At 38.3% G+C, this 14,731-nt stretch overlaps 1 protein-coding gene across 1 annotated transcript; it reads right to left on the bottom strand.

Moving 5' to 3' along the window:
• Window positions 1-9,162: 9,162 nt before the first annotated feature.
• On the bottom strand, window positions 9,163-14,189 carry LOC130723764 (uncharacterized). The gene is made up of 7 exons (XM_057574891.1): window positions 13,888-14,189; window positions 13,019-13,104; window positions 11,782-11,928; window positions 11,563-11,671; window positions 11,275-11,398; window positions 10,303-10,576; window positions 9,163-9,543 (listed from the first exon to the last, which is right to left on the bottom strand). The coding sequence occupies exons 1-7, from the start codon at window positions 14,009-14,011 to the stop codon at window positions 9,436-9,438; spliced, it is 972 nt and encodes a 323-aa protein (XP_057430874.1). The 5' UTR covers window positions 14,012-14,189; the 3' UTR covers window positions 9,163-9,435.
• Between the last annotated feature and the right edge of the window lie 542 nt (window positions 14,190-14,731).

Here is a 14,731-nt window from a genome sequence, read left to right as displayed (position 1 = left end):
GATTGACCTTGAGAGTTGAGAATCACGTACGAGTAGGAGATTGGAAATCTGAAGATGAGTTGCGGATTAAGACCTTGAGGTATAGTATAAGAGAGATCTTGAAGTAAAGAAATTCTGAGTTGTGTAGAGTGTTAAAGTTGGTTATAAGTTGGTAATCGATTGATGTTGATTATGAGACTGCGGACATAATGAACCATGTGATAAGATTTGAATGATGTTAGCATAACAAGTTATGACTATGGATATCAAGATCCAGTTATGAGTGTGAGAACGTGACGACACTTATCAGGTTGTTTGGGTAAGCGGAGGAGTTATAGTTTTAAGAAATGGATATTCACTTAAGGAGTATTGAGGGATTAAGAAGTTTATCGACGAGATGGTAATCAAGTTACAAGAAGGAAAGTGTTAGTATTAAGATGAATACTTGAAGTTATCATATTTGGACAGGCTACTCAGAGTCTAATAGTGAATGGAACTTTGTCATGGATTTCGGTGATGCATGCTAGAGTTAGCAAGTGAATTTTGCTCAGTTGAATAAGAATCCTATGATTAAGATTGACTTAGGGAGTTGAAAATCATGTATGAATAAGGGATGTAGTGGTGATAGCAGTTACGATAGTAGTTAAACCTCAGAAGGTTGGAGGATCGGATGATAAAATGACTAGTTAAGACCTTTGAGGTACAGTTATGAACTGATCTTCTAGAGGATAAGTCTCGATTTATGCGAAGCGTTAGGAATTTCAGTAAGTCTAAATTGGTTTGAGTAAGGAAGGTCTTGAGGACGGAGACAACAATAATGGATTATTAGATTCCAACGTAATGTTTCGTCTAGGAGTGATCAAGCGATTGAGTTGAGTTTTGGATCAGGAGTGCACGTCACGAGGACAAGTTGAGCATTCACTCCGGAGCATAGAGATGTACCGAGTTTCTAATCAACATTTTGGACGAACAAAAGCAAAGGAACGAGTGGTTAATGTTGTGCAATTGCACGAATGCCAACAAGTATTACTTCAAACGGAGACCCAACGCAGGTGGTCGAACCGAACAACATAGAGTTGGAAGATGATATGTCTTTTGAGACGCCGTCGAACCAGCATTGGGGCTAGAAGAGTGAAACAATCGAAGGGAAAGCAGAGTGTTTTAGTGAAAAGTTATTTGGAACAAAGACACGGACGGTGCTATATGGGTATTAGAAGAAAAGATCAAGGAATAATATCCAGAACTTTTACGGACCCTTAAGTTTCGAGGACGAAACTTTCTTTTTGGGGGGTAGTGATGTAAGACCCAAGATTTTAAGCTTAGAATAAGTGGAAGAGATTTCCATTTACGATTAGGGTTGATGTAATGTGAAGGGAAACCTGAACGAAAGTTTATTAAATGAAATATATTTATGAAGGAGAAAGTTCAGGAAAAGTTCAAGGATTTCATTATGATCGATAAAATTTATAGCACGAACGTTTTACGCTTAAACCTAGGTCAGAAACCCTAGTATATAGCTAATTTTCACTTTTAGGCACGACGGAAGTTAATTCCAAAATCTTCAGAGAAATGTTAGAACTTCTCTTTTTCCATATATCAAAATCGTTTCGAGGCGAAACTCTAGGATCTACGAACGTCCGATTCCAATCATCGGAAGTATGCCGAAACCGAAACCCTAGTATTTCAAAACCCTAGAATTTCTCGACAATGAAGACTTTATCTATTCAGAGCTTCAAATGAATATTCTACACGCGTACACCCATTTCTCTTGATGATTTCAATCTTTCTTCAGAAGGAAGTTTTCCATTCCGACATTCGATGCAAAAAGCAACTTATCGGGTAAAATAGTTTTACACCGACTTTGCACCGACTTTGCATTAGTTGCCAAAAATACAAGGAGACATCTTCTTAGCTTAGGAATTCCTTTGCCAAAACCTATCTTAGAATTCATGGAGAATGATGCCGGAAAAATCTGATTCGCGAAACTTGCATTTTCCCGCGAATTACCACCTTCTATATATAGCAAAGAAAGGAAGAAAAATTCAAATTCTCCTCCATTTTCTCTCTTCAAACCCGCGGCCAAGAACAAGGAAGAAGGAAGAAGAGTTTTTGTTCAAACCTTGCTTGATCGTCGATCAATCAGTTGCTGCTTCAAGGCTTCGAGGTATAGTCGCTAATCCTTACCTCCGATCGCTTTTTCCATAGCTTTTCTGTAGAGTTTTCTGAGTGGATAGTTTATGGGTTTTTGCAAAACTATCCTGAATCTTTCATTTCTGATTCTAAACCTCTTCTATATGTGCCCAAGATCACTTCTGCCGGATTAGATTTTCCGTTATGTCGCCGGAATTCCGCCGGAATCAATTCTAGCCTAAAATACCCATTTATGTAGTTTTTGAGTAAAGTTCCAACCTTTAGGCTGTAAACTATCGCCTTAGCTTAGTGCTAGTAGGATTAGTTGTCATAAACGTCGTTGGTGACGTCCCTGCAAAATTTTATTTTTGGGATTTCAGTTTTGAAAATCCTAAGTTAAAAATCATGACCAAAATACCCCTGCGACAGTTTTTGATCCGATAATTTTTCCGAGTTCAGAATACCCTTAGTTACGGCTTATGAAAGCATAGGAACCAAGTTTGATCGAAGAAAAATCAAGCCCCATAATTAACCAAAGTGGCCGAGCCTATTAGAGGGGGAGGAAGAAATTTCCTTTTCCGAAAACTTATCTTTTCGCGCTAGATTATCGTACCTTAGAGTATAGATTACTTCGAGTAACCTTAGTAAGTATCGATAACTTAGTTTTCGATAGATTCTGATAGTATTTCTGTGATTTTGTTTTAAAGGAACTTTTGAGGAATTTCCTGAGGAGCAACACTTTGAGTGCGAGGAAGCACTAGTTGGTCATTCTGGAGAACTTTCAGGTGAGGGCTTCTCACTGAATCTCTAGTTAATGCTTAGGGTCGATGTTTCGACATTGTTTACTGTTTATGCACTGAGATTGTGTGTGAGTGAAAATGTTTTCTAAGGCTTCGGCTGACAATGTAGATGATTCATCTACTGAATGTTTTTGAAGATTGACTTACATGCTATGTGCTATGTGGGTAATCTAGGATGTGTGGTGCATGCTTTATATGCTAAGTGCTAAGTGTTAATGTTGAGATTTCTTTATATATGACATGTTGTTGATTGTGATGATTTAAATATGCTTTACACTGGAAATCTGAGATTCTGAATGGTGAGAATAGAGGGCAGGTCATGCCGATTTTATTTTGAGAGTTTTGAGAAAGTTTGATAGGACGAACGAGGTTCGGGCCTTGATTTTGTTTAGTGGATCGAGACATCCTCTGGAAGCGACTTGGGATTGGTAGATCCTGTAAATGTATAAGACTTGCGATAAGACAAAATGGAATCTATTTTATAAAGAAAACTCATAAGACCTTAAATAACCTCTAAATCTTTAAGTAATGATAATAACCTCGAAGGAAGGCATTGGAAGTCAAATCTTAGTTTTGGAAAAACGAGGAGTGTCGTCGGATCCAAGTGTTGAGTATGTCGTTGTTGTGCTGTTGGAGCAGCGTTTGTTGTTGTGCTGTTGGAGCAGCGTTTGTTGTTGTTCTGTTGGAGCAGCGTTGGTTGTTGTGCTGTTGGAGCAGCTATGTTGTGGGGCTATCCTGGGGATAAGTCCGGGGAACCGTTAGTTCCCGAGTATGTGATACTCTTGTGCTGTTGGAGCAGCTATGTGTGTTGTGAAGTGTGTCTTTTGTCGCAGAATCGACTTTACCTTAGGGTAAGCTTTTAGAGACATTAATTTAGCTAGAACACGTGGCGACGTGTCGAGTGAGATCGGAGACGTTGATTGACTAATCATCTTGCATTCATGCAACATTAATGAGGTATTAACACAGGACGTACTCTGGACCTCGTCGGTTTCCAAAATGGTCATAAGACCCGGAATGCCGTGGAAGAGCGTTTGTAGACGTCTCTTGTAGCAGACCGAAATGGCAGACCTACGGGTTACGGCTGATCTGGCTACCTTGGTTTGGTGTAAGAGACACGCGGGCAGAATGGTCCCACCGTTGCTGGTGCTAGGATTGATCCGGTTGATGTCCATCCCAGAGGCACGCGAGCAGAATGGTCCCACCGTTGCTGGTGCTAGGATTGACTCGTTTGATGTCCATACCTATGCTTGGTGTAAGGGGCACGCGGGCAGAATGGTCCCACCGTTGCTGGTGCTAGGATTGATCCGTTTGATGTCCATCCGTTCCGGATTGCATATTGGTTGACTGGGTTAACCTGCATACATATCACGCAACATGCATACTGACTTAGTTGATGAGTGTGGTTGCTATTTGATAAACTTACTTGGAACATGCTAATTGTTATTATTGTCGTTATGATTTTGTGGAACATGCAACCCTAGGAATGATATCTCTAGTTATAAGCCTAAGTGGCTATCTATTAATTGTACCTATTGGGTTTATTATCTACATAGTTCTTTAGAGTTGACCCTCGCGTCTTCTGTGTGTGTTTTGGCGGACAACGCCTTTTGTCAGATGAATATTGCGGACTGGTACACCATGGTCCACCCTTCGGGGGGGATTAGGTATGAGATGATCGATCAGGACGACCCCGGGTCGTGGGTGGTTGACCCCGCGAGCCACCGAGCGACGTATTCGGGGCGTATCATGGAGGATCACGTGGACAGTGGATGACTCTTGAGGTCAGGAGTGTTGAGGCGATGCTCTATCAGCTTCAACTTGCCACCGGGCGTTCACTGCGGACCAGGATTCGGAGGAGCACCGCCGCCACCGTCATCTTCAGAGGAGGAGGATCCCTCAGAGGAGATTCCAGTGGGAGTGCCTTCGGCAGGGTCTAGTGCACCCTCTGTTGCGATCATCGATGATCAGGGTTCGGGCCCTAAGCCCGTGAGTCCAGCATCGGAGCGTACTGCGGTTGCGAGGGGAGGACGGATAGGGTTAGTAGACTTGGTCGTTCTGGATTCTGATTCAGACGACGATCATGCTAGCACATAGTTTTGAGTGTTGGCATGAGCTCCTCGAATTAGGATTAGTGTAGGAGTAGAGTTTTAGCTCTGACAGTCTTGCTTCATTTGTTACTTAGGGGACAGGGTAGATCCGCCTATAGCTTTTTGTGTGGTTTCCTTACGGGAATCACAGAGAGTTGGTTGGACTTAGGAGGTCTTATTTTCAGGCCATTGGGTCAGCTGATTCTCAGTTTTGAGGGATGGTGTTGCGGGCACTTCACCCTTTTCTTTTGGTTTGTATAACTTGCCTTCGGGCGTTACACCTTTCTTTCCGTCACTGGAGGTTTACTCGTGACGAGGTTACTACTACAGCGGGGGCTGTCTATATATTGTATATTAGTTCTGATAATTGTTATTGTTGGGTTTTATTTAATTCAGTCTTGTCTTAGTTATTATCGAAAAAAAAAAATATATCACGTTTTTCCGCATTAAGTTTATTTTGGTTACTAAAGTGACGCCACCGAAATCGGGGTGTTACACTTCGTGACCTGCAACTAAGGATTTCTCCTCAACCATAGCGAATTAGCTTGCGAGACCTCCATCGTTCAACTCCTGGAAGCAAGACAAAGTCGCCCCTACACCCAGCTCTGATCGCCGCCATGACTGCCGCCGCAACCACCGCCTTCTCTGGTGAGACTTGCCGGAAAATTCCCAGAACTTGGTAAAAGTTACATTTTCAGATTCTACGTTCGATTCTGAGTTCAAATATCAAGTTTGTTTCATGAAATTTGAAGGTTTTTATTATGAACAGAGGAATTAGGGTTTCTCGAAAATTCCTCTTTGCATGTGCTATTCTTCATGATCAGAGGGTTTTGGGCTATTCTTTTTCGTTTCTAGGCACTCTATGGTCATGAAGGAGACTCTGCATGTGAGTTTTAGGAAGCAAAGAGGCTATAATTCAAGAAGAGAAGGATGAACATGAAGTTCATTAACTTCTCGGCCGTTCTTCTTCATGAGCAGAGGCGGATCTACCGCCTGGCCACCCTGGGCCTGTGCCCAGGCTCTGGCAAAAAAAATTTATTTTTTCTTTGGCCCAGATCATATTTTGGGCCCAAAAAAAAAAGAAAAAGGGCAAATGTAAAGGTAAGGGAAAAATTCAGGGACTTCATAAAAATAAAATTCTGAAACCCTAGTCTTTCACTTGCTCGATTGTTCATTGCTCACGCACGGCTTCACCACTTCCTTCACGCACGGCTTCACCTCTGTTCGCCCATTGTTCAATTGCTCCCTCCACCGCCTCTCGCGTGATTTGGGAGTGATTGAGTCGGTGAGACTTGGGATTTAGAGACAGAGAGAGTGAAGGAGTGAGAGAATGAGTGAGATTCACTGAGAATTGAGAACTGAAGCATGACAGGGGTGGATTCACTGAGAGAGGATCACTTGAATAACTCAAATGTAGCATTGAACAAAATTGAAAAAGAAAGAAATTGGAGGCTCTACACAAGGGACACATGCGGCACAAATGAAGGAGAAGAGAAGGAGATGTGCGGCTAGGGTTAAGATGTTGAGAAGGAGGAGGTTGTGTTACTGCTAGGGTTAAGATGTTGAGTGGGTTGGGCCTTCTGTTTTAAGTTTTAACCCTCTTTGTTTTTTCTCTTCCCTATTTTATACTCTGTTGAAAAAATTTGCCTTTTTTGTCAAATACAAATTTTTTGTGCCAACACTTTCTTGGGTCTACTCGGCTGTATATTTCTACCTAGCTAGTGTGCGACTGTCAACAAAAAAAAAAGATATGACCCAAATGTTTATAAGGTAGATAACAATCTATTAAGTGTTTGACCACAAAAAAATATATCTATTAAGTATTTATAATTTTGGTGCACATTAAGTATTTATAATAGTTAAACGTTTTTATTTAAAAAAAAACGTTTTTAAAATAAGTTACAATAATATTTTTATATAAAAATAAAACAATTACATCAAGTTAGTTATAATAAATTAAAATATTATAAGTATTAGTTTATGTAATAATATTGATATAATTATAACACCATCAAAATAATTTATAAATATAATTCAATAACACTAAAGCTATTTATTTTTCTAGAAGATAAATAAGAAATGTCAAATCTGAAGAAAGAAAAAGGTTTGCTGCTATATATTCTAATTATTTGCCTTATATTTTTAAATTATTTAGTGTACCGCGTACTTATGTCAAGTATCGAGCGTCTGACGAACCTAGTAATTCTGGATTGTACCTATATGTTTAGATGAGGTGTTTAACTGAGAATAAGACATATTTTTCATTGCAACAAACTATTCACACCGCAACACTGCGATGCCCGCAACCGCAATTGCAATTTAAAACCCGGGGTCAGACGTCAGTTGTGAGCACTTAGGCTTAGGCTTAACCTTGCCCAGGCTCCACAAAAATCCTGGTTCCGCCACTGTTCATGAGGAAGAAGAAGAGCTCGAACTAGAGGCTCTGAGCCTCTGGGAACTTTATTTCTAGCCCTGAATCGTAGTGTTTTTCCTCTGTTTTCGTAATCCTTGAGGGAAGTTTGATTAATGATGATTAAAATTACTAATTTTGCTTTAAAATGACTCATTTTTTGCAATTTAAGGGATGGAGGAAACTTGGACAGGTTTGGAGAGTAATTATGGACTGAGTTTTGAGACAAAATGATGACCTTGGAATTGATCATGAGGATTGGACTTGAGATTGAAGGACCATGACCAAAGATTTGAAGACTTGGACTTTTAAAAGGCTATTTTAATACTTAATTAACTTAAAAACTTGAAATATGACTATAGAAAGACTTATATCTTATTATGATTTGAATTATTGCAGACAAGGACAGCCCATCCCTAGCACTCCTCTGAAGCATTGGTAAGGGGAGAGTACAAGATGCAAAGTATGAGTTTTCTGGCAGGATGATTGCTTTTGATTATATTTGATAGTTTGTTCTGTTATTTGACTATTGAATGTTGTATGATTGAGTTGCGAAATTATAGCAGGTTGTGTACATGATCTTTGTATTATTGTATTTGCTTTTTGCAATAAACATGTGGAGGATAATATCTGAAGGTTCAGATAGCAATGAAGGAGATACAATGTTAGATAACCTTGAAGGCATTATTTGAAAAAAAGCTCAGGAACGGTTATTCAGTGATCGACATGATTATGACCGAAGAGTTTTTGCATATAGGTTAACTGAATTTAGAAATAAATAGGTGGATATGGACTTAGTTAATTGCATGAACTATTTATGCATATTACTATGTTTACTAATGTTAATCATTGAGTAACAATTGTTCCAAGTTATGGCTCCAGGTGAGGACTTCAAATGCCTTCAAGAAGATTACTCAAGTTGAGTAATTGGGGCCTTATGGGGTCCTGAGGAGTATGGGGCAGATGACTGATAAATAATTGTTTTATATGTCTGCATGCATCATTGTTTTATGCAAGAGGAATAAGGAGTAGAAACGTGCGGAAACTTCTACAAGAGCCCCGGAGTGCACCCGGTATGGATCCCTGAGATACCTGAGGTGACACTTCAGAGATGAGGTGACCTGGGGATGATCTAGTGGTACAACTCAACACTAGCGCGTTGATTTTGAGATCCCCTGTGTTCAGGCTAGTGGAGTTGGAATGCCATGAGGGGTTGTGTCGTCCCGACTGAAAGCTAAGATCGTGATCATTGCTCTGTAAAGAAAGTGGACCTGGATTGGTGCCTATGTTCCCGAGTGACGTTCCGAAGTAAACATGCTTTATGTAGCCAATGAGCCCAAAATATAATAAATGATGTATTCAGCGTTTGAACTTAACATCTTTATACTTAGGTATCTTACTTTCCCATTACGAAATCTAGAGAGTTAGATAGTATAGGACAAAAGCGCTTTTTTAGATCCAAACCCTACTTAGGCCTCTGGCCCAACTCGTGGATTTTGTTTGCACTCAGCTAATATATATGATTGATTCGTTAAGAAGAAAAAAAAAAAAGCAGTAAAATTTTGCAAATCTTTTCATATGCAGGGGGAGAATATCTGTCAATGTTATTTCACAGATAGTGCTTTAAAAGTCAGTCTGTAGGATGACTCAACTAGTTTTAAGTGGTGATTACCTGGATTATCTTTTAGAAATTCTTGGATAGTTGGAATAGTTGGGTATTTAGAACATACGCCCATCAGAGACGGAAACAAGATTTTCCAAGCAGCAACCAGTAACGTGTTATTAGGAATTCGAAAATCCTTTCATTTTCTTTACATTAGTGGACAAATTAATAAAATCATAAATTTCCACATAGAGCAGTTCAGCACAAATGTACAGTTCAAGCCAAACTGAATTGAGCGGCTATTACACTGTTATCAATTAACTGCAGATCTTCAAGAAATGGACCAGCATACCAAAACAAAGCGAGTGCCAGCCTATCTGTACTGTCATTCTGGTCAGTAGATGACTAAAGAGTCCTTCAATCTCATAGTAGACCCAATGTTTTCAATTGCTGAACATGCTCAGGTGGAAGGACAGGGGGAGACCAATCAGAGTCTGTCATCTCTCCATCAACATCTTCAACCACATACTCCTGAGATGAGAAGTAGTAAAAGTTTCATATTCAACAAATCAAAATAATGTCAGGATATTTCAGATCACATGGGCTTAACAGTATTTACTATTAAGGATAACTAATCTCAAATTGTTTGAGTGTCATGTCAAATGTAAGTCAAAGGATGCCTAGCCTGGTGTATCACTGATAGTTACCCTCCCATCACTAAGTTCTACCACACATGTACTCATGAGGGGTGGATGTGTGAATTAATATCAACTTGGGCATGCATGTGCAGCAGATGACAAAGGAATTTCGGTTAAAATTGAAGTACGAAGAAATTGCAGAGTGTGGCAAGCATGAGCTTAAGAAAGAGGAAGCAGACAACTCCAAGAGTCAACCATTTCCCTTTTTGGCTAAGCGAAGGATTAAGTTTGCATAGTACTTTCCAAATTCGGATTTTAGTTTTCTGCCAATTACTCATTAGACTGCAAGATCCTTTTTTAAGTACAGTGAAACAGCCACACCACAGTAGCTGATATACATTTACATTAGCCAAGAACATCAGAAAAATCCTTTCAATAAACATTGCTCTAATGCAAGAGAGTCCAAGTAAGCCAGTTGCATAAGCAGACATTTAAGGTTGATATTCTTGGCTATTCCTTACCAAATAAATGTCTCAGTGAAGATATAATATAGGATTTAAATGCTGACCAAATAAACCAAGTGACAGAAAGATTTGACTCATAATCGCAATGCACCAAATGCATAAAAGATGAGAAAGTAAACCAATCACACCTTGGTTAACATCCGTTTTGCAAGTATGTGATAGTGGCGTTGCCATATGCGTTGACCAACCATAGTAGCCACCAATACGCTGTAAAATATCCCAATTACAGTAAATAGTCCCAGAACAATCAAAGCCATTATAAATAATAATGGTAGCCCTGCTTCCCCAGCACCTCCCAAACAACCACCACATTCTGTTGCCATGGTTCCACAACTCTCAAAGCATGTGGTGCAATCAGTCCACATACAGAGAGTGCCGGGCAAATGACAGTCTGCACAAACTCTGCAACAACAGCACATGAAATAAAAATCAACCCAGTCACAGATCATTACCATTCTGAATTACAGAGTTGCTGCTAATTTAACGTACTTCATTGTAACATGTAACAACCTTCTTTCCCAGTTTAGTATATGCAAACATGAATATATTAGCAACAAAATTTTATAAGCGAAATATCTAAATTATACAGACAGACAATCTAGGATTGGACTAGTGTGAGGTGCTTGGGTAGTTAGCATTAGATCATAGGTCCAGACCTCATGGACATAATTGTACACACACACACACACTCATATGTATGTGGGGTTATTAAGAAGGGATAGTAGTTGTTAGTGAGGTAGAGGGTCAGTTAGAAAGTTAATGAGGCATGTAGCCTATATATAAGAGTAGTTAGTGAGCATTAGGGATTATCTTAGAGACCACTTGGGATTTGGGTTTTGGGAGCGTGTTGGGTCTCTCTCTTGTATCTTAGGGTTTTCATCAATAATACTCCATAACTTTCTGGGTTCTATTACACACTCACAATTCACTTTGTTTAAAGAGGGATACCCAATAGAGTGCAAAATAAATATCAAATATTACTTTCCAAGCACTATTTCCAAACAAGAAGACGACCATTACTATGACGTGTCAAGCAGGATCATAACTGTGTGTTTTCAGAATGTCAAAGGTTCATGAATATATTAAATTAAGGTTATTACCCAGGTTGACAACAACAAAGACATAATTCTCTACAAGGTTGAGCCAAATCACTGCGAACCCTTCGATCATAACAAGTAATGAAGCACCCAGAAAGGCCAAGCAAGGCGAAAAACAAGAGAGCTCCTGTATTTGACAACAACAACAATAACAACAGCATGAAATCAACACCAAAACCAGTATCTTTTGATATGTGAAACAAGGTAACTCTGTACTCAAGACAAAAGAGGGGAAGTTTAGAGAAAATAATTTTTGTTAAACATTAAGATACAAGTTAATTGCAATCTTACCACATATGTAATAAAAACTCAGTTCACTATCAAAACCCCATAGAAGACGAAGCCAATACTGCTGGTAACCATCTATTAGATAAACCAAATATGCCAGAGAGGCGATGATCTGCATGCAAAAGAAATGAGGTGCTAAATCAGATTCATGTCATATATACGGATTTATAAAGTAGAAGATAAGTATCTATATGGCCACGTGAATGGGATAAATTCACCTACAAGCTGGACAGCCAGGAAAATAAACAAAATGTCTCTGGTGACAAAAAACCGAAATTTCAGGGTACGCCATTTCCTATCAGCAGCAACATGAACACGCAAATGATAAGGAGCCTTGCAGGTAGTGCAGTGAGCAAATGCAAACCCTTCCTGCAGGAACGTTAAGTGATATACATATATTTATTAGATGAGGCACTCTGAAGTACACCATTTAACACATGGAACTGCTAGGCTTAGAATACAAGGATCTAAACTGAGTTAAACTTTAAAGAATATGAAGAGTAGGTGGTTGCGTATTATAAAAGCTGATTATTAATATTATCCAGAATCCCAGATACTTGTATACAATACAGAATATCCAGGAGTTTATCTATCACTGGTTATTGATACTTTACTCCTCATTATGCACAAAGCATACAAGAGGATCTTTGTCTTTTCCGAAGGAAAGTCAGGTCATAGACTTCAGTTCTTTTTATCATCAGATAAAAGCACAAAACTTCATTTTAATGACAACTAGATGGCTCTAGAGTACAAACCCAAATGTGTAAATGACAGGAGACGTGAAGGAAAAAAATCTTGCAAAGCAAGGAAAACATATTACAATCCAAGTGTAAGCTAAAATTGCAAAAATAAACTACACAAAATAAAGTTGGAAAACACATAAAAAACATAATGAATGACCAGGGGATAGAGAGATAACTGAAGAGATAGAATCAACAAAAAACCTATTTAGTTGTATGAAATTCTACCAAGTAAACTAGAGGCTAATAGACCTAGATAAGAAAATATTGTGAGATCAATAAATAAGAGCATAATGAAGATATTTGTTTAAGTGATTAGCCAAACAAAGTAGTTCGTGACCACCAAACATGGCTTTCACTCAGTTCTACATATACAATTGCTGCTTTCCACCCTTACAGGTAATCACGAATCACCACTTACAAAGGAAGTAGTTATTTTATGATGGCGGGATATAGATAAATTCTTTATTGTAGCTAAAGCATGCCACAATTTCATAATGGAGCGAACTTCCAGTATAACTAATGTACTGTAAGACTCAGTACATCCAATCTCACAAATCACAATGTGACATTCACTCTCGTTGTTAAATTTTAAAAAACTATAAAATTGGAATTACTTATCATACGTGTTAGGTGTCTTTTTTTAATAGGGGGAGTATGTACTACAGAAGTACTGAAAAAATATTCCTTCAAGATGTTACAAGAGACAGTATCTTTACCTTAATAGCTCGCCAGTGATCCAAACAATCCCGATGTACATATTTTGATGTGCCTTTGCACTTACATGGAGCTATAAAATCTCGACCTGAGAGAGAGAAGAAGAAAAGAAACAAGTAAATGGTAACTGATCAGATATATGGTACATCCCAAATTTGAGGCTCACTGGTGAAGCTTTCACATAACTGCAGTCATTCAATTCCATATAACAAGAACAGTCCCAGGTGACACTCAACACATGATTACTAAAAAAAAATAAAGTTCAAATCAAATTCCAATCAAAATATGCACGTATTGTTGACTTATAAGAACTCTATAATTCCAATCAGATATATGATATGATACGTCCCAAATTTGAGGCTCACTAGTGAAGCTTTCAACTGCAGCCATTCAATTCAATATAACAAAAACAGTCCCAAGAGACACTGAACACATGATAGCTAAAAAAATATTCCAATCAAAATATGCACGTATCGTTGACTTATAATAACTCTTTAATTCCAATCAGATTATAAGATATGATACATCCCAAATTTTGAGGCTCACTAGTGAAGCTTTCAAATAACTGCAACCATTCAATTCAATATAACAAATAATAACAACAGTTCCAAGAGCCAGTTCAAATCAAATTCCAATCAAAAGATGCACTTATAAGAACCCTATAATCCTTTTACTATCAAAATCATCAGAGCTTGGTGAATAACATAACATGCTTCAACTCCGCAACTCGGGCACTTCATCAATCGACGAACGAACGAAGTGAATTAAACCGCGCGCATAAGATACCAAATCACAAGTAATTCAAAATTACTGAACTACAATTTGCCGTAACCTAGAAATGGAAATTGAAAAGGGGTTGAAGTGAAATTACCATCAGTTTCAAGACAAATCCGGCATTGGATTTGTTCAGAGGGACCAGCTTCGAGGTCGATCTCGAAAGCGTCAGAGAGTGGTTGGGGAGGGACGAGAGGAGAAGAATCTGAATGATCAGCCATTGAAATTCAGAAGGAAAAGGGTTCAAGTAAGTAATTTACACTCGGGAATTCCAATTCACCATTGTTGACTAGATGAGAGGAGAAGAAGAATCTCTCACTGGTCGATCCTCCTCCTTCTCCTTCTCCTTCTCCTTCACTCTCTGCAACTGCAAAGTGCGAATTGATTTTTCAAGTTTCCATTTTCACGCGTTCATAGATAGAATATGGAAACCACGGGGAAACTAGTGAATTCCCAAAACTAACCCTTGCGAATAAGCAAAACTACGTTTTAAATTTTAATTTAGAAATAAATAAAGACTAAAGAGGTAGTTTAACTCTTTAAGCATTTCAGTTTAATTTCATAAGTTTGATTCATAAGTGTTATTGAGAGCGAATTACCATTTTAATGTAATTTTTGAACCTTGATAAAGTTAGTTTCATGACTTCGGCTGTTGGATAACTAAAGGAAATAAAAGAAAAAAAATAATCACTCAATTTGTAGAATGTTTTATATTAGAATTAGAATATAATAACACAACTCACAAATAAAACAGTTGACTAATGTAAAAAAAAACAGTTGACTAATATTTTTTTCTTATGAAAATATCTAGGAAAAAGACAGAGAAGCAATTGTAGGATATTTTTCCAGACCATAACAATGAATGGTATAAACCTAAAGCTTAAATCGAAAAACCTGATCACCCACATTATTTTCACGCACTTAATTGCACATTTAGAGTA

Source organism: Lotus japonicus, chromosome 6 (assembly GCF_012489685.1).
Source record: "Lotus japonicus ecotype B-129 chromosome 6, LjGifu_v1.2".
NCBI classification, from domain to species: domain Eukaryota; kingdom Viridiplantae; phylum Streptophyta; class Magnoliopsida; order Fabales; family Fabaceae; genus Lotus; species Lotus japonicus.
This window is presented reverse-complemented; position numbering and strand designations above follow the sequence as displayed.

Coding starts and splice junctions, on each gene's coding strand:
- LOC130723764 (XM_057574891.1), bottom strand. CDS start 14,011: ATGGCTGATCATTCAGATTCTTCTCCTCTCGTCCCTCCCCAACCACTC. Junction 11,929..13,018: donor ATCACTGGCGAGCTATTAAG/GTAAAGATACTG, acceptor ACGTTCCTGCAG/GAAGGGTTTGCATTTGCTCA. Junction 11,672..11,781: donor TTTTCCTGGCTGTCCAGCTT/GTAGGTGAATTT, acceptor TTTTGCATGCAG/ATCATCGCCTCTCTGGCATA.